The 22,735-nt window shown below is 40.2% G+C and overlaps 2 protein-coding genes across 6 annotated transcripts in view; one reads left to right on the forward strand and one right to left on the reverse strand.

Moving 5' to 3' along the window:
- Nucleotides 1-2,020, forward strand: part of mpc1 (mitochondrial pyruvate carrier 1) — a 3,955-nt gene extending 1,935 nt beyond the window's left edge. For both annotated transcript variants that reach the window (NM_001002398.2, XM_068212834.1), the window contains one exon: nt 1,725-2,020. In NM_001002398.2, the coding sequence (NP_001002398.2) occupies nt 1,725-1,749 (25 nt within the window). In that variant the 3' untranslated portion in view covers nt 1,750-2,020. The remainder of the gene's footprint in view (nt 1-1,724) is intronic.
- Nucleotides 2,021-2,742: 722 nt separating this feature from the next.
- Nucleotides 2,743-22,735, reverse strand: part of chs1 (chitin synthase 1) — a 31,161-nt gene continuing 11,168 nt past the window's right edge. The window contains exons 1-19 of one of the 4 annotated variants that reach the window (XM_009307025.4): nt 19,902-20,008; nt 18,043-18,178; nt 16,912-17,097; nt 15,097-16,199; nt 14,872-14,973; nt 14,052-14,216; nt 13,813-13,960; nt 13,665-13,730; nt 12,457-12,691; nt 9,999-10,199; nt 9,003-9,287; nt 7,512-7,691; nt 6,901-7,441; nt 5,440-5,579; nt 4,451-4,806; nt 4,181-4,291; nt 3,882-4,099; nt 3,129-3,195; nt 2,743-3,046 (exon numbers count right to left, since the gene is read on the reverse strand). In XM_009307025.4, coding sequence (XP_009305300.1) covers nt 2,945-3,046; nt 3,129-3,195; nt 3,882-4,099; nt 4,181-4,291; nt 4,451-4,806; nt 5,440-5,579; nt 6,901-7,441; nt 7,512-7,691; nt 9,003-9,287; nt 9,999-10,199; nt 12,457-12,691; nt 13,665-13,730; nt 13,813-13,960; nt 14,052-14,216; nt 14,872-14,973; nt 15,097-16,199; nt 16,912-17,097; nt 18,043-18,178; nt 19,902-19,948 — 4,389 coding nt within the window. In that variant the 5' untranslated portion in view covers nt 19,949-20,008 and the 3' untranslated portion in view covers nt 2,743-2,944. Of the gene's footprint in view, nt 3,047-3,128; nt 3,196-3,881; nt 4,100-4,180; nt 4,292-4,450; nt 4,807-5,439; nt 5,583-6,900; nt 7,442-7,511; nt 7,692-9,002; nt 9,288-9,998; nt 10,200-12,456; nt 12,692-13,664; nt 13,731-13,812; nt 13,961-14,051; nt 14,217-14,871; nt 14,974-15,096; nt 16,200-16,911; nt 17,098-18,042; nt 18,179-19,901; nt 20,009-22,735 lie in introns of those variants that run through there. The other 3 variants (NM_001316326.1, XM_073919318.1, XM_073919316.1) reach the window with 3 other exon arrangements.

Here is a 22,735-nt window from a genome sequence, read left to right on the forward strand (position 1 = left end):
GCACAAGTGCACTCATTAGTATCCTCTAACACAAGTGCACTTATTAGTATCCACTAGCACAAGTGCACTCATTAGTATCCTCTAACACAAGTGCACTTATTAGTATCCTCTAACACAAGTTCACTCATTAGTATACTCTAACACAAGTGCACTTATTAGTATCCTCTAACACAAGTGCACTTATTAGTATCTACTAGCACAAGTACACTCATTAGTATCCTCTAGCACAAGTACACTCATTAGTATCCTCTAACACAAGTACACTCATTAGTATCCTCTAACACAAGTGCACTTATTAGTATCCTCTAGCACAAGTGCACTTATTAGTATCCTCTAACACAAGTACACTCATTAGTATCCTCTAACACAAGTGCACTTATTAGTATCCTCTAGCACAAGTGCACTTATTAGTATCCTCTAGCACAAGTGCACTTATTAGTATCCTCTAGCACAAGTGCACTTATTAGTATCCTCTAGCACAAGTACACTCATTAGTATCCTCTAACACAAGTACACTCATTAGTATCCTCTAACACAAGTGCACTTATTAGTATCCTCTAGCACAAGTGCACTCATTAGTATCCTCTAACACAAGTGCACTTATTAGTATCCTCTAGCACAAGTGCACTCATTAGTATCCTCTAACACAAGTGCACTTATTAGTATCCTCTAACACAAGTGCACTCATTAGTATCCTCTAACACAAGTGCACTTATTAGTATCCTCCAACATAAGTGCACTTATTAGTATCTACTAGCACAAGTACACTCATTAGTATCCTCTAACACAAGTGCACTCATTAGTATCCTCTAGCACAAGTACACTCATTAGTATCCTCTAACACAAGTACACTCATTTGTATCCTCTAACACAAGTGCACTCATTAGTATCCTCTAACACAAGTGCACTTATTAGTATCCTCCAACATAAGTGCACTTATTAGTATCTACTAGCACAAGTACACTCATTTGTATCCTCTAACACAAGTACACTCATTAGTATCCTCTAACACAAGTGCACTCATTAGTATACTCTAACACAAGTGCACTTATTAGTATCCTCTAACACAAGTACACTCATTAGTATCCTCTAACACAAGTGCACTCATTAGTATCCTCTAGCACAAGTACACTCATTTGTATCCTCTAACACAAGTACACTCATTAGTATCCTCTAACACAAGTGCACTCATTAGTATACTCTAACACAAGTGCACTCATTAGTATCCTCTAACACAAGTGCACTCATTAGTATCCTCTAACACAAGTGCACTTATTAGTATCCACTAGCACAAGTGCACTCATTAGTATCCTCTAACACAAGTACACTCATTAGTATCCTCTAGCACAAGTGCACTCATTAGTATACTCTAACACAAGTGCACTCATTAGTATCCTCTAGCACAAGTGCACTCATTAGTATCCTCTAACACAAGTGCACTCATTAGTATCCTCTAACACAAGTGCACTCATTAGTATCCTCTAGCACAAGTGCACTCATTAGTATCCTCTAACACAAGTACACTCATTAGTATCCTCTAACACAAGTGCACTCATTAGTATACTCTAACACAAGTGCACTCATTAGTATCCTCTAACACAAGTGCACTCATTAGTATCCTCTAACACAAGTGCACTTATTAGTATCCACTAGCACAAGTACACTCATTAGTATGCTCTGAAGGGTTGTTTGTGTAATACTGTGGTGTGTTTCTGTCTCCTCAGCATGGAGAAGAAGATGGCCAAGTGATCATTATCTTCATCATCATCATCATCCTCTGCTGGAAGATCCACAGTTTTAACACAAATAAATAACTGTACACACACACACACACACACACACACACGCACGCACGCAGCGGTTTGGCTTTATGCCATCTCTCTCTCTCTCTCTGTTACTCATGTGAAGCCTTACAGCAGCTCATAGTTTGTAATGTAGGAATACTGGATTAATTTATTTGCACAGTGAGATCAGTGTATCAGAAATCAACATAGAGAAAATAATAAACCTGTAATGATGATGTTGTTGTTCTGTCTGTTGACTTTTCACTGACGGGAGTAATGATTTATGTTATAGAATCAGACTTGATGCAGAAACACTGTGATTGACATTCTTCCTTTGTACGTGTCATCAGAGGGGTGGAAGCTCCGCCCACTAGTCTCCATCTCATTAGCATGTCCAGCAGGCCTGAGTGAGCAGCAGCCGTCTGTCCATTAGCCATTAGAGCTGCTGAAGATGATGTCAGCATAGACTAAGAGGATTACAGATGTGGAGGTGATGATGAACAGAAACAGGAGACATATAAACTGACAGAAGCATCACACACACCCACACTGAAGCACACACACACACACCTGACCTACACTCACAACACACACTGCTGTTTCACATCTGTCATACAAATGCATCTGTAGCTCCGCCCTATTTTGAAAAGAGCACAATCTCATTTGCATTTAAAGCGACGGTCACCAAACACCACAGTTAGGATCAAAGCCTGAAAGGGTCAGTTTCAGAGAGCTGGAGGACATGATCTGTGTGCTGTTCTCAGCTCAAACTCACACACACACACACGGGAGAGACAGCAGAGACGCATTTACAGCTTGTAGAAAGAGGAATAAGAGGTTTCCTGTAAGTGTTTTTTAAGATCTACAGATGAAAATGATGAAGGACACTGGTGCATGATGATCTCAGATGACAGATACTTGATATGGTTGTGAACAGTAATAAGCTCTGCTGCAGCAGTTTGTTCAGGAATATTTATTATGACAAACTAAAATATGAAGACATTTGATCAAAAGTAAAACACAGTTTAAAGTAGAGATATAAACGTGACTCATTCAGTGCAAATATGTACAGTAAACAAGCTCAAACTCCAGCTCCAGCGTCAGGCGTGTGCTGTCCATCGGCCTGACTCACTCTTCAGTTCATTTCCCCCTGCGCTCCGTTAACTCGGAATGAAGGAGTCTCCGTTCAACAGGTCGTCTCCGGTGATCACCAGACTGCTGGGGATGATGTTCCCCAAGATCAGCGCATCTTCCTCATCCTCCTGTCAACAACAAAACCATCACAGCATTACTGAAGAGCTCAGAGCAGATGCTGTAACACCAGCAGGAGGATGCGCGTCTCACCTCATCCTTCTCTTTATAGTTCTTCTCTGAGCTTCTGTACGACACCACATGGATGAGCGTGTAGACCCTGCAATCACAGACAACACCGCTGCTGAACCCATACAGTATATACACACGGTTAAACACGACATGATCAATCAGTCCTGACGGCATGCTGTATGCTGAAGCTCACTGTACCTGATTAATCTGAGTTAATCATGACCTGACTTCATTTCAGTAATCATGCAAGCAGTTTTAAGTCTGCTCAACATAGTATAAGCTCAGGGTGACTGATTCAGCTGAATTATTTAAGGGAACCAGGATTCTTCAATAATATCTGGATGCAGCCTTTATGATGCAAGCTGAGACTGCATCACTCAGCGATGCAGTGTCAGACACAATGCACTCAAACAGAGCGAGTGATGCACTGTGAGGGGTGGAGTTAGGTGAGCCCATTAAAAAGCATTGGATGCAGCCCAGATTGCACTGCACCAGGTCTGCAGCCAGACCCATCTCGGATTGTTTATAGTGTTGTCTTATATAGGTAAGACTTGTTGCAGAATTGTGGCTACATTTCAGCCATTCCTCCTTAATCCTCCTTAAACCGTGATGATGAGATGCTACACATGCATGAGCTGCATCATTAATGTTGGGGAAATGTGACGGAGCTCATTTGTAGTTGTTATTAAGTTGTTGTTAACAAGCTAAGTTGTTAGCAGGAGTACATGTGCAGGGCATTGATGGTCAGTGAGGAGCTGAAGTGTGTTGTGGTACCTGTGGTACAGCATAGCCAGGAACTGCACGACCAGCAGGACGGCGAAGGACAGCAGGAACATCAGGCTGAGCGGCTCCACCCTCAGGGGCTCCGGGGCCAGGGTTTTATTGGGGTAATATTTGGGGATTTCTATACTCAGAACGTCTCCGCCGATGGCCTGCAGGAAGAACGTGGCTACGACCCAGAGGACGTTAATGATGAAGTACAGAAACACGGCCTGCGGACACAGAGACAAGCACACCGTCAGCACACGTGAGCAGACGCATCAGCACGTTACTCTGCGTTTCTCTCTGCTTACTTTGTTCCTCAGAGACTTGAGCTCCCGCGTCACCTCCTCCAGATGAGCTTTATCATCCTGAATGGGCTTCAGGTAGCGCTCCAACAGCTTCTCCCAGAAATCCTGCTCGTCCTGATGATGACGGAGGAATATCGTTCATTAAACATGTCGAATAATAAGACGCTCCGCTTATCTAATCTGACTGCTGCTTATTTTAAACAGCTGATTTCCGCTTTACTGGAGCTCGTGTTGTGGTGAAAGTGAGAGCAGATGTTTGCACTGAATCATCACCTCTGACAGTTTCTCCACCTGCGGCGCCACCAGCGTCCTCTCGATGCCCCGTTTGACCCGCCGCTCCACCCGCTGTGAGCCGGTCTCGATGCGGTTGGTCTTGACGATGCGCCGCGCCGCTTCATTGAGCGCATACTGCAGTTCCTCCAGCTGCGTCTCGGTCAAGACGTCTTCAGGACCCACTTTATCCTTCAGCTCGTCGTTCAGCGTGTCGGTCAGGATCAGCACCAGCTCCTCGCACAGGTCCTCCTGGTTCTTGTTCCTCAGCGTGTAGCGGATCTGCTCCTGAAGGTTCCTCTTCAGATTGGCGTAGGTCAGCTTCTTCAGGAACTCCCTCTTCACGGGCTCCACCCAGGCTGAGTGTTTGGACACAAATACAGGTGAATAATAGATCAATGCTCAGAGCAGCTCACCAACAGCAGGAGACACAACACAACATCTGCTCTCACTCAGAGATTGTGTCTTGAGTTTGTGAATATCCAAAAGCTCTTAAATCAGTCAGCATGTTCTAGACAAGCACAACAATATAGTGCTGTTTTCAGCAATGACGACGAGAAATGAAGAGAGTTTCTCCTTAAAACAAGCAGAATAATCTGCCAGCGGTGTTAGAAAATGATCCTGTTTTTCTTTGACAGAACATGACTCCTCTTCCTCCATTGTCAGATTATTCTGCTTGTGTTGGAGAGTAACTCTCTTCATTTCGACTCATCATTGCTGAAAACAGCACTGTATTTAGCTTGTTGATGTAAGAATGTTTAGACATTTAGACTAAAAACCAAGAGAAGATCTCCACATCAACACCAGGGAGAGGAGAGCCGCAGGTCTGAGGGTGATGCTTTATAAAAGCTCATGCAGGAGAGAGAACTCATCCCTCCGCCGCTCTCTCCTCTTCACTGGCCACCAGTCATCTTCAGCAGGGGTTTCAGGATGTTAACTCGTCCAGCATACGCACTAGTGAGCTCTCAGGGGGATATGACGGCGTCTCTTACCGCTCTCAGGCACAACTTCTTTGGGCTCCACAGTATTATAATCATAATCCTCGTCGTCGTCATCATCATCGTAGTCTGTGTCCTCATAGTCTGTGTCGTCATTGAACGTGTCCATCTTCTTCTCAGAGCTGCTGGAGCTGCTGCTGTAAGATGGAGTCAGAGAAACAGTGTTGAAGAGGTTTTACAGCGTATGCTAACAGCATGTGCCGCTATAAGACTACACAACAAGCAATTCCCCTGTCTACATTTGAAGATTCATTTCAATTCACTTGTATTTGTAGAGCGCTTTCACAATGTAGACTGTGTCAGAGCAGCTTCACATAAAAGACTCACACTGAAACAGTGTAGTTCAGTATTTAGTGTTTCAGCTCAGCTCAGTGTGGTTTATTAGCCACTATTGAGGGCCTAAACACTGAGCAGCACATACATCCATGCCTAGCTCTACCGATCCCAAATCATGCAAGCTAGTTGCGACAGTGGAGAGGGGAAAAACTTCACCGATTGGCGAGAGTAAAGAAAAAAACCTTGAGGGAAACCAGACTCACTCGGGCACGACCACTTTAATTTCTCCGCTGGCCAAACGTCTTGAGCAGAGCTGCAGTCTCAGCGGCGGAGATCTGAGGTAAACTACCGACATCTAGGTAAAGAGGTAAACTATGGCTGCGTCTACAATTACACACTTCCCTACTGTATAGTATGTGGAAAACAGTAGGCGAGCCCAGGGGAATATCTGCATTCATTTATTTTCTTATTCCCTTTATTAACCTGGGGTCACCACAGCGGAATGAACCGCCAACTATTCCAGCACATGTTTTACATAGCAGATGCCCTTCCAGCTGCAACCCAGTACTGGGAAACACCCATACAAACGTAGTCACACTCATATGCATGTGTTTGGACTGTGGGAGAAACCGGAGCACCCGGAGGAAACCCATGCCAACACAGGGAGAACATGCAAACTCCACACAGAAACACCAACTGACCAAGCCGAGACTCAAACCAGAGACCTTCTTGCTGTGAGGCGACAATGCTAAGCCACTGTCAGCGATCCGAATTCATAGTACTGTAAAATCAGTATGTGAGAAGCACCCGGATGACCTACTACTTTGTGTCCCATAATGCACCGCAAGTGACATGACAAACAGTGGATGTAGAACATCCCAATCCCATTCATACTACTGCATTCATACTATATAGAGCACACTTCTCCAACAGTTGTGTGGTAAACTCAACTGCAGTATCCTGAAGTATTTATCGAGACTCAAGTAGTAGAAGTGATTCAGACACAGCCTATATCTGCTTCTGCTTTCAGGATGACACTAAATGTCAGGTAAACTGGTGTTCAGACCCACACTGAGAGCACTTAACTCTGAATAAAGCACACATCCAGCAGTTATTGATCATTATTGCAGTGCTCATGCTGTAATTCATCATCGCAGAAACAGAAACGGACTCTCTCACCTTCTCTCAGACTCTGAGTCTCTCTCCTTGTTGTCCTTGTTGAGGTTCTCCTTGCTCTGGTCCTTCTTGTTCTCCATGTTTTTCTCCTGGACGTGTCTGCTGATCTCCACACTGCTGTGTTCTGGAGCTGCGCTCAGAGTCGCCGGCTCTTCCGGCTCCGCTTTAGCTGCGGCGGCGGCGGTGGGATTGACGGCCTGCTGCATTTGCTGAAGGAGGAGGTTCTCGGTCTCCTGCGTGACCTGGATCTTGACATCCCAGCAGCACATCCTGCAGTCTCGGTTGCACACCACACCCACCTGCTTTTTCTGCTCCTTGCCTTTGGTGGACTCCCGCGTGCCCCAGGACACGATGTGCATGTTGACCAGCGAGTATATGGTGAGCAGGAGATACCCGCTGGGGATGCAGATGAAGTACATCAGGCCGTAGATGATCAGCGTGCACTCCTGCGGGTGGAGCACCGCCGTCACCATGTACAGGATAGCGCCGGACACCAGGAACAGGCCGGTGGGGGTTATGAATGTGCCCTGGATCACCATGTCACCTAGCGTGAGGAGATGCAGTGTCACGAGCACATATTCCACACAGCTCAAATATAAATGAAGAATAGTTACCGATGATGGCGAAGAAGGATGCCGTCATCAGGAAGGCGTAAATGACGCTGAGAATGGCGGCGATGGTGATTTGTAGGTTGGGTTTGGCCAGGAAACAGATGAGCATGTAAAACACTGGAGGGATGACAGCGATTATGATGGAGAGAGTGCCGGACACGCCAAACACAAACTGGAACGCTCCTGAGATGGAGGAAGAGGAAAGACGCAGCATCGGTTTATTCTGTACTCAAGTACACAGGATCATAGTTATCAAACACAATCATGGTTTAATTTAAACAAGTGATTGAATCTCTTGGATCTTAGATGAGTTTAAAGACGTCCATCTGGGGAAATCCACAAGTTGTTCCAGATTTCCAGACGATCTGCTTGATGGGTATCGTGAGGACTCATGAACCACAAATGCATGGCGGACACATTCTCCAACCCTTCTTTTGGTCTTGTGTGACACATATCTGTGATGCTTTACAACAGGTCTAGCATGCTTTATTTAAATATAAATATATATATCTTTATAAAAGACAATAAAAAATTGTCACAAAACAAGAGCCGGCTTAGGAAGGTAACATTGACAAAACAAACCATCAAATGTGCAATGATTCTCCAGCTCAGCCTGATTAACTAATAAACTCTGTTCTTACTGAGAGTTTCTGTCTTGTTTCTAGTCCAAATCTCTAAAAAAATCCTTTAATTCATGAAGCATTTATAGACAAGCAAAAGGTGTAGTCTTGTTTTCAGAAATAATCTTAGGTGTGTTTTCCTTAAAGCAAGCAAAATAATCTTGTTTTCTCTTTGAATTAAGTGTATTTGACTTGTCTCGGCAGATTATTTTGCTTTATTTTGACTCACTATTTCTGAAAGCAAGACTATATCTATAGAAAATGCTTCTTAATTAAATTAAATATACAGTTGAAGTCAGAAAATATTTCCTAAATGATGTTGAACAGAGCAAGGAAATGTTCACAGTATGTCTGATAATATTTTTCCCCTGTTGAAAGTCTTATTTGTTTTATTTCGGCTGGAATAAAAGCAGTTTTTTAATTTTTTAAAAGCCATTTTAAGGTCTGAATTATTCGCCCCTTTAAGCTATTTGTGTTTATGATAGTCTCCAGAACAAACCACTGTTATACAATGACTTGCCTAATTACCCTAACTTTACCCTAATTACCCTAGTGAAGCCTTTACATGTCACTGTAAGCTGTATAGAAGTGTCTTATGTGCTGTCATCATAGTGGAGAGGAAACACATCAGTTATTAGAGATGAGTTATTAACACTGTTATGTGCAGAGATGTGCTGGAGAAATCTGCTCTCTGTTGAACAGAAACTGGGGAAAAATAAACAGCGGGGTGAATAATTCTGACTTCAGCTGTATATTTATATATATATTTGGGCTGGAAACACAACAAAACTGTAAGTAAGAACATAATTAGCTGTTTTCAGGAGCGAGTATGACCGAATACAGCTCTGCCTTGACCCAGCGGTTGTTGATGTACCTGCGATCATGAGCGTGACAGACGCGGGTCCCAGGATGGAGGAGGCCACGGTGAAGATCTGATAGAGGATGTAGAGCATGGATATGGAGGTGTTCCTCTTGACCGTCTCCTTCCCGCTGTGCAGCAGGTCCAGGGTGTTGGCCAGGGTTGACGGACCCCAGCGCCGCCTCTGGTTGTAAAACTCCTTGAACTCCTGCGGAGAGTTGGTGTAGGCGTCCGAGGCGGCGTTATACTCCACCCGCCAGCCCTGCTGCAGGAGGAGAGTGCACAGCCAGCGGTCCTCCCCTACACACACACACACACACACACACACACACACAGCTGAAGCTTACAGGATCCACAGCTTTAACACTCAATCAGCATTGCAGAAAACAGGCAGTCTTCGTCTTTCAGGTCAAAATGAGCCGCCTTCACTAAACCTCTAAAAACAAAAAGCAGATGCACTGCACAAAAAGTGTTTTTACTTGGAGTTTTTGTCTTGTTCTAGTCCAAATACCTAAAAATAACCAGTTAAAGGTATTGTCTAGTCTTCATTTTGATTCATTATTTCTGAAAACACTTGTATTGAAAGGTAATTAATTCTACTTGTCAATTATTTCAGGTATTTGGACTAGAAACAAGACAAAAACTACAAACAAAGAAAGGAAAAACTCAAAAACAAGACATGTTTCCGCTAATAATGTTTTGTTTCTTCCTTTATTATTTGTGCATGTACCAGTAGGTGGCTCATGTGAGTAATGACACAACTGAACCATGAATGACTATATACTCATCAAGCAGCAGTTATAAGGTGTTATAATGATGCCAATATACTTTGTATTTCATTTCAAACTTCACGGTTGTAATCCTGATAAACTTCCCTGTTCTTTTATTAAGTATCACTAATCTGATTACTCTGACGTAACTGTAATGAATTACTGTTAGCAGATTATTTATCCTGCTTACGTAACGCCATAACATGTATTGAGTTCCTCCCGGAGCCGCTGGTGTGTTTACCTTGATCGTACTGCACATACTCAGATGCGCGAGTAGCTTTAGTTGTGTATCTCTTCAGTACGTTGTCGTCCATCAGTGCAGATCCTCTGAACAGACTGAAGCATCCGGGACTGCAGAGAACCGAACCGAACACGTGCTCTGCTGTTTTCTGGAGCCAGTGGCCCACCGCATACTCAAACTTCTGATACCACACCATCGGTCCTGAAACACCACATTCACAACATCACATCTGATAATACACGCATCACACAACATCACATCTGATCATATTCACATCTGATCACACTCGCAACATCTGATCACATTCACAATCACATCTGATAATACTCACATCACACAACATCACATCTGATCACACTCACAACATCATATCTGATCACATTCACATCATATCACATCACATCTGATCACATTCACAACAACACATCTGATCACATTCAAAACATCTGATCACATTCACATCATATCTGATCACATTCACATCATATCACATCACATCTGATCACATTCACAACATCACATCTGATCACATTCAAAACATCTGATCACATTCACATCATATCTGATCACATTCACATCATATCACATCACATCTGATCACATTCACAACATCACATCTGATCACATTCAAAACATCTGATCACATTCACAACATCACATCTGATCACATTCAAAACATCTGATCACATTCACAACATCTGATCACATTCACAACATCACATCTGATCACATTCACAACATCTGATCACACTCACAATATCCCATCTGATCACAAACACAACATCTGATCACATTCACAATCACATCTGATCAAATCCACAATCACATCACATCTGATCACAATCACAACTCTGATCACACTGACTACATCACATCTGATCACATTCACATCATCTGATCACATTCACAACATCACATCTGATCACATTCACAACACATCTGATCAGATCCACAATCACATCACATCTGATCCTATCAAAACATCTGATCACATTCACATCACATCCCATCTGATCACATAACATCTGATCACATTCACAAAATACCATCTGATAATACTCACAACACACAACATCACATCTGATCACACTCACAACATCACATCTGACCACACACAACATCTGGTCACATTCACAACATCACATCTGATCACAATTACAACATCTGACCACATTCACATCACATCTGATCACAATCACATCTGACTGTAGTCCAGTGTTGTTTCTATATTGATTCTTATACATTATATTATAATCAAACTACTCATATCAGCTTTATTATATCAAATGCCTCAGAGGAGGTTTATTTCCAGCTTAATCTTCCTGATAGCTGAGCCCAGTTATCATCACACTGTAAAATGTGACTGTCATGTTTTGCTGAGATTAGCTATCTTGAGGATGCATCGTCCCAGTATGGGTGGTGTGGTGTGGTTTAATGCCACTGGACTTTGCTTTGTGATCAGGGTTTGAACAGCAGGTCTATAAACATGTGCATCATTATCTGCTGTATAATCAGTCTCTTTTTATTTCTTCCTTTAAGTCATTACTGTGAAATACTGTTACACAACAGGGAGACACTGCACTTGAAGAGGAAACTTTTATAATAATAATAATAATAATGTGAAATTAACTGCATGCTTATAACAGCTGTTATGAAGTGTCATTAGCTCAGTTATGTCATTTAAAGGCAAAGAAGACATGGTTTGAGGTGTCTGTGTTATGACAACCTGACACTATCAGGACAACATAACCTGTCATAAATCAGTCATAAACATGATTAATATTTACCTTGACCCTAACTACAGTGGCACGAGTTGAATTTGTCAAGAAATTAAGAGTTCACATGCAAAAACCTCTAAAAGCCTGAAATCACAGTTATAATGACCTCATGACAATCATGTTAATGACAGGTTTATGACAAGTTATGCTGTCTTGAAAATGTCAAGTTGCCATGCTAAAGACATCACTGACAATGTCATCTTTCCATTTGAAATGACAACTGACCTAATGACACTTAATAACAGTTGTCATAAGTGTGCATAAAATCTCAATCACATACATAAATCATGATTATAAAGGTGTCACGACGGTCTCATGAACACCTCTTCAGGTGAAGTGTTTCCCAAAACAGCAACATGAATGTGAAATATTATGTTCTTACTCAGAGTCTGTGTTTTGTTTCTGGTACAAACATCAAAACTCTTGAACCAAGAAACATTTTCTAGACAAGCAAATAACACTGTCTTGTTAAATAAGTCAAAAAAAGAGAGCTTTCCATAAAACAAGTTTACTTCCCTATTCTCAGATTATTTAGCTTATTTTAAGGATAAGCTCTCTTCATTTTGACTCATTATTTCTGGAAACAGGACTATATTCATTACTCGTCTAGAAAATGTTTCTTGATTTAGGAATGTTTAGATATTTGGACTAGAAACATGACAGTAAACGCATGATCTTACCCATTCCAGTTGGATGAATGCGTCCGCAAGCTGCGCCCACGTTGTCGTACATCCTCAATCGGTCCACCAGCAGAATCAGAGCCTTCGGGTGGAAGTCTGTGTCTCCGTCCAGAGCCATGATGTATGTGTTGTCGTCAGATATATGCCTCCTTTTACTGTCATTATCCAGACCGGGCAGTAAATACGTCTCACTATCCAGCGAAACAAGACTGGCACGGCAGGGATTGTTTTGTCTCTGTAAGAACACACCACATGCAAACACTGTATGTGTGACGGTAAAGATGATCTACAAATGCAGAACTTCACTACATTACATCAGCAATAATTCATATCAGCAGTAATCTGAGTGTGTGGAAACTAAAGTGCATTAACAAATGTTGTGCAGGACTGAAGGGGTTATTCTGAAATAACCACCGGCTGGATGCACATTATCCTGATTATTACAAACTATTAGACATAAAATATTGATCTGACCTGCTAAAAAATACTAGCTCTTTATTATTATTATTACTATTATTATTAGTAGTAGTAGTATTATCTTGAATTATTATTATTATATTATTGTCTTTAATTATTATTATTATTGTCTTTAATAATAATAATAACAATAATAATAATAATAATAATAATTATTATTATTATTATCATTATTATTATAATTATTATGGTCTTTAATTATTGTTACTATTATTTATTATTATTATTATTATTATTATTATCTTTAACTATTATTATTATTATTATTATTATCATTATTATTATTATTATTGTCTTTAATTATTATTATTATTATTATTGTCTTTAATTATAATTATTATTATAATTATAATAATAATAATAATAATTATTATTATTATTATTATTATTATTATTATTATCATGGTCTTTAATTATTGTTACTATTATTATTTATTATTATTGTCTTTATTATTATTATTGTCTTTAATTATTATTATTATTATTATTATTATTATTATTATACTGTATATGAAACAGAAGTCTAAACAAATGTATACTTGGCCTTTAAATATAGTTTTCTGGTGATTTTAACTCCTTCCTTTATCCTCAGAGTAAGCTGCTCTGGATAAAAGTATATACTGAAGGAGTGAATGTAAATGGTTGTTGGAATAAGTAAATCTCCTCATGATCAATAATAATGATAAATCTTGACTTCTCAGCCATCACTGTTAGACATAATGATCACTTACGGTTATTTTCTGAGGGTTTTTGACGTTGTATCCTTTCCAGCCGAGCAGGTAATACAGGTACATGATCTGCAGATGCACAGGTGTTCAGTTTGGTTCAGATCAACATCATGAGGGGTTGTAAATAAAGGAGTAAGACTGTGAGGTTCACCTGTGACCATCTCTTCTTGTTTCGAATCAGCTGTTTGTCTTTCAGGTGGACGTAAAGCATGTTTCCCTCGGGCATGACGAACACAAGTCGACCTCCGTATGGCGTCTCAATGATAGACACCTCATCGGGCTCCTTATTGGTGAACACCCTAGAGTGCAGGAACAGATGATTTAGGATCAGCTGCTCATTATTATCCCCTTATGACTGTCATTTGTTGATGATAGACAGTTCTGCCTCACCTGTACACCTCCATCACAACATGTATGAGGTCTTCAACATAGGTGTTGACAAACTTTGTCCCAGAGTCCTTTTCTATCATGAAGGCGTCGTCAACGTAGATATGGCACTCAAAGTCAAAGCAATCCTTGTGTTCCTCCTTTGGATCCCCTCGATATCTGTCCAATCTGAAACCAACAAGGAAAGCCAAACCTGGATTTCTGACCGGCTCAGACTGTGGCACTTCAAAAAAGTAGATTGCAAATATCTGTAACCCAACATGCTACCCATCAGACTGTGCTACCAGTGTAATCCGGGGTGATGTGAGGATGTAATATCGCCCAAACTCTAACCTCAACATTAAGGCAGCAGTAATGAAACCTACAATAATGTCTCTAAAACTATATCAGTGCTGGAAAAACTTTAAACTAGGTGAATTCTGTTGTTGTGGCTTCTAGATATGCCTCCTGAAATTACACATGCAATCCCTGCCAGTGGAACCGTGGACATGGAGAACAGTCAAGGTCCCTTTCAAGTCAAGTCTGTTCACTCAGCGGTCAGATTGGCAATGCCCTCAGACAGCTCATCCAAGACTAAAGCCCTGTCTAAATGAATAGGGGAATCTAGAAGTCTGAAATCTTGTTGCAGTTTCCCCATTCATAGTCCAGCTAGTGAACCGTACATCTGTGTATGGAACAGTGCCATCTGCTTTGCTGGTAACAGGCAACTGCATCAAGGTGCTGGCGGTGAGAGAAAGTTGCATATTGTTGCGTACTCTAAACCAATACAACAATTACATCTGAGCTGTAATGCATTTATAAGACTTCACCATGACTGACATACCTGAACATTGAAGTCAAGATTTTCAGCATCTCATCATAAGTTTCATGCCACATCGTTGCACAAAGGTAAATGACACAGTTTTCCAGTTCAGCATCGTTATTACTTAAGAGAAAGCAGAAGGACACAGTTAGACCATCAGCAACATCATACCATCACTGTTCAACAGATCTCTCCCGCTTCATTTATCACTGAAAATGTCTTTGTTATATGCATGAAGGCACGTACCTCTCCCGGTTCGCCGTGCGAATGACCTTCATTTTGGTGTTGAGTAGCATTGAGATGTCAATGAAGGCGGACTCGTACAGGCGGCGTACGAACAGCAGCGATGTGCGCTCGATCCTCTGCACCTTGATTTTCCAGATGTAATACGTGCAGGAGACGAGCGCCAGCCACATGCACACCCCCTCCAGCGCCAGCATCGAGAACGGCCACATCTCGTACGGATTATTGAGCGAAGTCTTGCAGATGCTGTAGGAGATCTCCAGCATCACAACCGGCGTGGTGTTGACATCGCTGAGAGATTTAAGTTCGTAGCAAAATGGCCAGAAGTCATTGGTGATGTTTCCTTTGATTATGGCGGCGATTTCAGGTGAAGGGTTGAACTGTGCAGACTGAGTCACGAACAGGATCATGCCCAGAATCAGAGTTGCTGGACCGATCAATGACACCGGCAGAGCAAAGCCGAATTTCATTGCGTGGATCTTACAGGCCACGACTCCAAACCAGTGGCACGCAGCCGAGCAGAAGGCCTGCAGGAAAAACAGGCCCAGGGCGATCTCCTGCGTGGCTTGGCTGGCTTTGGTGTAAGCGTCCCATTCGAATTGATTATTTGCAATAACAAAGAAATACAGGAAGTACACGGCCAGAGTCACGACTATACGGATGAAGCTGGTGAACACATAAGCAGTGTCTCTAAATGTGTCCAGCTCACTGAGCATCTCCTGGATGTTGGTGCTGGCCTGAAAAGGGTTCTCCCACCAGTTCAGGGAAACCAGCAGAGACGCAAATATAGCAATGCCGACATACACGTAGGTCATATAATCATCCACATTCTCAAGGCGATCAGAGAAATGTTTGATATAAGTTTTCTCTCTCACGTAGTAGTCGATGCCAAGCAGAAAGTATCCGCTGACCACTAGAATGAGGGAGCAGATGGGGTAGAGGATCATCCATCTGCGTGTCTGCAGGCGGAAGGCGATCTGGAGCACGGCTGAAAAGATGCAGATCCCGCCCGGGATGCACAGGTTTGTGAGGATGTCAAGGTTTGGCATCACAATGAGCACCAGCATTGCGGTCCCGAGCGCCACCAGAGCCTCAATCCCACACACCTGAGGAGGCATGAGCAGCGGGAGATGTTTAGAGATGTTACACTTACATTTACTGCTTGTGTCATGATTGTGTTTAATAACTAGAGCGGCTGAACCATGGAAACCCATAAAATAACAGAACACATGTAATTATTAGAAGATAATACAAAGAACTGCCCAGCCTGTAGTTTTCCAGTGAAACTGGGTTGTTTTTATTCCCCTGGTTAAAGGTTTAACATATTGCATGAATTATTCTTAGAAACTAAACATTTGAGTGTATAGTGTGTATTTCAGGACGCAACTGATTTCCATTGTGACAGATTGGTGGGATTCTCCAGGTTGGCTGCTAAATATTAACTAAAACAGTAAAGCATCCTACAGAAGAACGTCCCGCAGCTACAGTTTAATCAGGAATATCTTTCAAGTTTATTTTACATTTTTAAAATATTTATTAACTTATAATGACTCCCTCTAGTCTGGGGTTCACTTCAGTCTGAACATGTGTTTGGTCATGTTGGTCTAGTTTTGATTGGCCATTGCAGTAGTTTTGTTCTGTTAACCCTGTTATCACAGCTCCACCGCGATGTGCTCTAGACTGCTTTAACTCAAGATCTAAAGCGTGTCTGCTTAACTTTACCCTGAGTCTGCGTCATCTTACCATTCACTATTAAGACTGACTGGTTACTGACCACCACAACAACAAAATGTGCATTACAGGAGTGTGTCAACTCACGATTCCCAGTGTTCTCGGGTTTGGAGCCACGTAACTCTTGAAGACACACTTCCACAAGGCCTTGAGGAACATCAGGAGGTTTGGGGTCACCAGAACACACATCAGCAGCAGCCCGTAGAACTGCTGCTCCACTTCATCTCTCAGAGACTTCGGACCAGCCAGAGTGGTCAGAACCAGCAGAGAGCCCTGCAGGACAGATATAATATATGAGACAGCTCACACAAAGATGTACTGAGCATCTGATCACTCGCATGTGGTTCCTTCATGAGTTTGTTTGGTCTCACTTTATTTCAGTCAAAGATTTGTGGATGATATTTGAAAGCAACAGTCATTTGAAGGCCACATTTCAAGCACACGGCAAAGTGTGCTTTTATTACTTAATTTTTGTTTAAAATTGAAGCATTTTCTAAAATATAGTTTTGTTTTCAGACATAATATGTCAAAAATAAGCAGATCTTCCCTTAAAATAAGCAAAATAATGACAATGACGGAAGCAGTGTAATGTTCTGGTAACACTTTACAATAAGCTTGTATTAGTTATTGTTATTTAATGCACTTATTAACATGAACATACAATGAACAACACAGTATTACAGTATTTTGTACGTTAATGAAAATACAGGTGTTGATTTAATTTCAAGTAAACTTATTGTGCTTTAACTAATGTCAACAATCCTGAATTTAGATATTAATAAAGCATTAGGAAACATTTAACTATGATTAATAAATGCTGTACTAGTATTGTTCATTATTAGTTCATGTTACTAAATATATTCACTTATGAAACCTTATTGCAAAGCGAAGATTTCTTTTTTTCTCTTCCCCTGTTGTCAGATTATTCTGCTTGTTTTAATGAAGACTCTCTTTATTTCTCCTCATAATTTCTAAAAACAGCACTACATGTTGTGCTCATCTAGAAAATGCTTCTTGATTTAAGAGTGTGTAGAAATGTGGACTAGAATCCAGACACAAACTCTGAGTAAGGGCAGCAGTTATTTGCATTGTGCATTAGTATGATTAGAGAAATGTTGGTGCCGCTGTGTGTGAATCAGGCTGTGAGTAATGAGGGTGCGGTGCTGTTATTATGTTTGATAAGTGTTTATGGTCCGGCAGTGTTCCTGTCTGTCTGACCTTGCTGACGACGCCGCTGACCAGCACCGCCAGACCCACCAGCACCGCCACCAGATTCTGCAGGATCCGGAAACACACTTGCTTCTTCTCCTTCTCCGCCCCGATGGGGTTCAGCTGGAACGGGTCCCATGTGTCCCTGTACACACCATCACAATCAGAACCCTCACACACTCCTTCAGTTCTGCCCTCATGCTTACACAACAGCGTGTGGCTCAACAGTCATGTTGATGGGTGTAAACTGATATCTGCAGCACAGCTTACATAACATCACCATTACCTGACACTGAAGACCGACATGGAGCTATACAGATCAGGAGAACATGATTTATTTCACTTCAGCTCAGTCCCTTTATCTGTCACGGGCTATTCCAGCATATGCTTTACACAGATATGCCCTTCCAGCTGCAACCCAGTACTGGGAAACACCCACACACACTCGTACACTACGGCCAGTGTAGTTGATCAGTTCCCCTATAGCGCATGTGTTTGGACTGTGGGGGAAACCGGAGCACCCGGAGGAAACCCACGCCAACACGGGGAGAACATGCAAACTCCACACAGAAACACCAACTGACCCAGCCGAGACTCAAACCAGAGACCTTCTTGTTACAGTGCTGACCACTGAGCTACCATGTCGCCCTCAAGTGAAACTGACAATGAAAATCTCTCTGTAATACTGGATTTTGATTGGTCATTAATGAAATTTCAAGATATGTTATTCTCAGATAAACTAATAAATGAATAACTCGGGTTCAGTATGGGTATAACAATCACATGATCATTTGTAAATATGTATATATATATATATATATATATATATATATAAATGTTTAAACGCTAAGTGTTTCAACAATCAGGAACCAGCACAACTGCTTCATATTATTCTCACTCTGAATAACAGCATCTGCTAAATGTGTAAATGGTAAATCTTTCTGTTTTCAACACCGATGATAACTAAAAATGTTTCTTGATGATCAAAAGCACATTAGTCAGGTCTGTAAAGAATCCTGTGAGACTGAAGCAAGGTTATAATACTAAACTCAAACTAAAACCACACAATTATACAGATTACCTTGTTACTTGAAGTAAAATAATGACTTTTTTAGATTCAGATATCTGCTGTGGGAACATTTCTCAACTTAAAACTGTAACTAAAACTGAAATAAATTAAAAGAAAATCACCAAATTATTAAAATGTCTTTCAATAATTCAATAGCTTGAGATTTAATAGACTCTATAGTCACTCATTACTAAAATAATAACATTAAAATCCGCTTTTCACGACAGAAATATGTTTAAGGGTACAATAAAACAGATTTTTAATACATATCATTACATAATACATGTTCATTAACACATATCTTAAACTAGAATATTTCATCATTATATTTGATCAGAAATGCATCCACATCCAACAGAGAAGTACATTTAGATATAAATTCACAATATAATCCATTTAATTTAGCTAATCTGCTTCCTGCAAATACAGATTATGTGTTTAGATTAATTATATTGTAGTTTTTATCACATAAACATTTTTTCACTTAAATCAAGAAGCATTTTTAGACAAGCAGAAAATATAGTCGTTTTCAGAAATAATGAGCCAAAATGAAGTGTTTTCATTAAACAAGCAACATAATCAGACTATGGAGTAAATTAAACACGATTATTCTGCTTGTTTAATGAGAATCTCTCTTTATTTTGACTCATTATTTCTGTAAACAACACTGTATGTATTACTTGTCTAGAAAATGCTTCTCAATTCAAGAGTTTTTAGATATTTGGACTAGAAACAAGACACACACTCAGATTAAGAACAGCATTATCTGCAGTCTTGACTGAGTTAGTGTGTGTTTTACCTGTGTCGTCCTTCCCTCTTCTGCCCCCGCTGCTTCAGCTCCTCCATCTCTCCTCCATTCACTGCGGTATGAGCTCTCACACACACACACTGCACTTAAATCTCATCTCACACACTCCTCCATAAAAGAGTTCAAAGATCTGCAGCTTCATCTCCACATCCTTATTACATCGCTGATCGGAAAACTGCGTTTATGACTCCAGCCAAAGTTCAGCCCATCATAACATTCAGAATATATCAGTGTTAACCGGCCGCGCAGGCCTCACGTTCGCTTTTAAACACACATTATGTCAAGTTACACTGCAGAAAACCTGCTCGTACTCAGAGTTTTGTCTTGTTCATAGTCTAAATATCTACAAACTCTTAAATCAAGAAGCATTTTCTAGACAAGCACAAAATATAGTGTTGTTTACAGAAATAATGAGTCAAAATGAAGAGAGATTCTCATTAAAACAAGCAGAATAATCTGATAACAGGGGAAGAAAGACAATATTATGTCAAAAACAATATTATTTTGCTTATTTTGAGGAAAAACTCATTTAATTTAGACCCATTATTGCTGATTGTTTTCTAGAAAATGCTTCTTGATTTAAGATTTTGTTGTCTTGTTTCTAGTCCAAATGTATAACATGTTTTACAGTGTAATATTAAAAATAATTCAGTTTACATAATCTCTCAAAAATGTAAACGTATAGTGACATTAATGGCCTGAATATACTCTAATATTTCAGTATTATACAAGAGGCAGATGGGCTAAGTTATATTAATTTATTTTTACCTGTTCAGTAAGGATGCAGGTTTATTTTGATCAAATATTATTATAAATTAAAATATGTGTTTGCTGTTGTGATTTATTTAAACCTTTAACATATTTCTGTCATGCAAAGCCGACTTTCGGGATCATTACTGTGGTATGGAGTGACTACAGAGTCCAGGCCATAACCAGCTGCTACAGGCCTGCAGTCTATAACTGTTTACATTTTTACTTTATTCACATTAAAGCTTTCAGCATGTGGTGATTTTATTTATTTTAGTTACAGTTTAAATTAAGAAATATCCTCACATGTGCAGATTATTCTGCTTGTTTTAAGGAAAAACACTTCACTTTGACCCATTATTTGTGAAAACAGCACTATACTTTGCGCTTGTCCAGAAAATGCTTCTTGGTTTGAGAGCTTTTAGATATTTGAACTAGAATAAAGACACAAACTAAGGCACTTTAGTCAGTGTAACAGAATCACAAACACGCTTTACACCAAGGATGAATGCATTTATTTTTTAAATTCTATCCAAACCTGATCTGCACACAAACACATGCTTGATATTAAAGAGATAGCTCTGCAGAAAATGTATTTACTTTCTATTAAATGGTTTTAAATTTATGAGTTTCTTCTGTTGAACACAAATTAAGATATTTAAAGAATGCAGAAAACCGGTAACCATTGACTTTCAAAGTTGAAAAAAAAAACAAAGACTTCAATGGTTACCAGCTTTCAGCATTCCTCAAAACATCCCCTTTAGTGTTTAACAGAAGAAAGAAACTCATAACTCATAATACAACTGAATGAATGAATATAATGAATGAAGATGAACAGCACACACTGCTCCTGTCTCAGGCTTTCAGTATTATACTGAGCTCAAGGGTGGAGAAGATCGGAGGGTTTATTACTAATATAAGCATATGAGGAAGAAAAGTGACGCACGATACTTTATTACACAGTAAATGAAACTGGGAACAGATAAAGAAGTCACATGATGCACAAACCCCGCATGTTTACATCTGTTATATCATTCAATTCATCCAGCAAAAGGAATGCACAGTTCAGTTCAAGTGCAGAGTAAATCACTGTTCAGTACTGCTCTCCTCATTACAAGCTGTGCTTCACTCTTCACGCATCACAGCAATGACCAATCAGCATTTCCCTCCAGCTCAGTCCCTTTATTCATCAGGGGTCGCCACAGCGGAATGAACTGCCAACTATTCCAGCATATGTTTTAAACAGCCAATGCCCTTCCAGCTGCAACACAGTACTGGGAAACACCAACTTTGCATTAAACTTAAATTGAATCATAATAATATAATAAATATAATAATATAATATAATATAATAAATATAATATAATTAATATAATATAATAATATATAATATAATATAATAAATAATATAATAAATATAAAATAATAACATGATATAATATAATATAATAATATAATATAATAAATATAATATAATAATATAAAATAATATAATATAATAATATAATATAATTAATAATATAATATAATATAATATAATATAATATAATATAATATAATATAATATAACATATTAAATTTATGTTGCCATTGTGCAGGTAAAGCTCCCTCCTCTGACCTGTAAAGGTGCTCTAGTGACAGACAGTAGGCCATGGTCTTTAGCCTCGCTGTTACAGCAGCCGACTCCCATGTGAAGGTGGCGGATTCAGTCTCAGCTCAGAGTGGGTTGGGTGGTGTAGGACCGGTGGGGATACATCATGACATATTGAATGTTGATGGCCTGCTCCTCCGCTGAGCACAGACTGGTTAAACAGGCCGAACAGCCTGAGATTCAGAGCAAACACACCTTGATTTATTCAGCTCTGCTCCTCAGTACTGAGAGATTCTGCATTTATTCCTGCTCTGTTCAATAATCAGCTGCTCTTTGACCCGCTGAAACGCCACAGATCCTGCAGAGTCCAGTCAGAGATCAGCTTGAGCAACAACAACAACTGAACACACAAACATTCACCACATGATGAAGACAGCAAACAGACTAGCAGAGACAGAATGACACAATACTGACACGCACACAGGGG

The sequence above is a fragment of the Danio rerio genome, chromosome 13 (assembly GCF_049306965.1).
Source record: "Danio rerio strain Tuebingen ecotype United States chromosome 13, GRCz12tu, whole genome shotgun sequence".
Taxonomy (NCBI): Eukaryota; Metazoa; Chordata; class Actinopteri; order Cypriniformes; family Danionidae; genus Danio; species Danio rerio.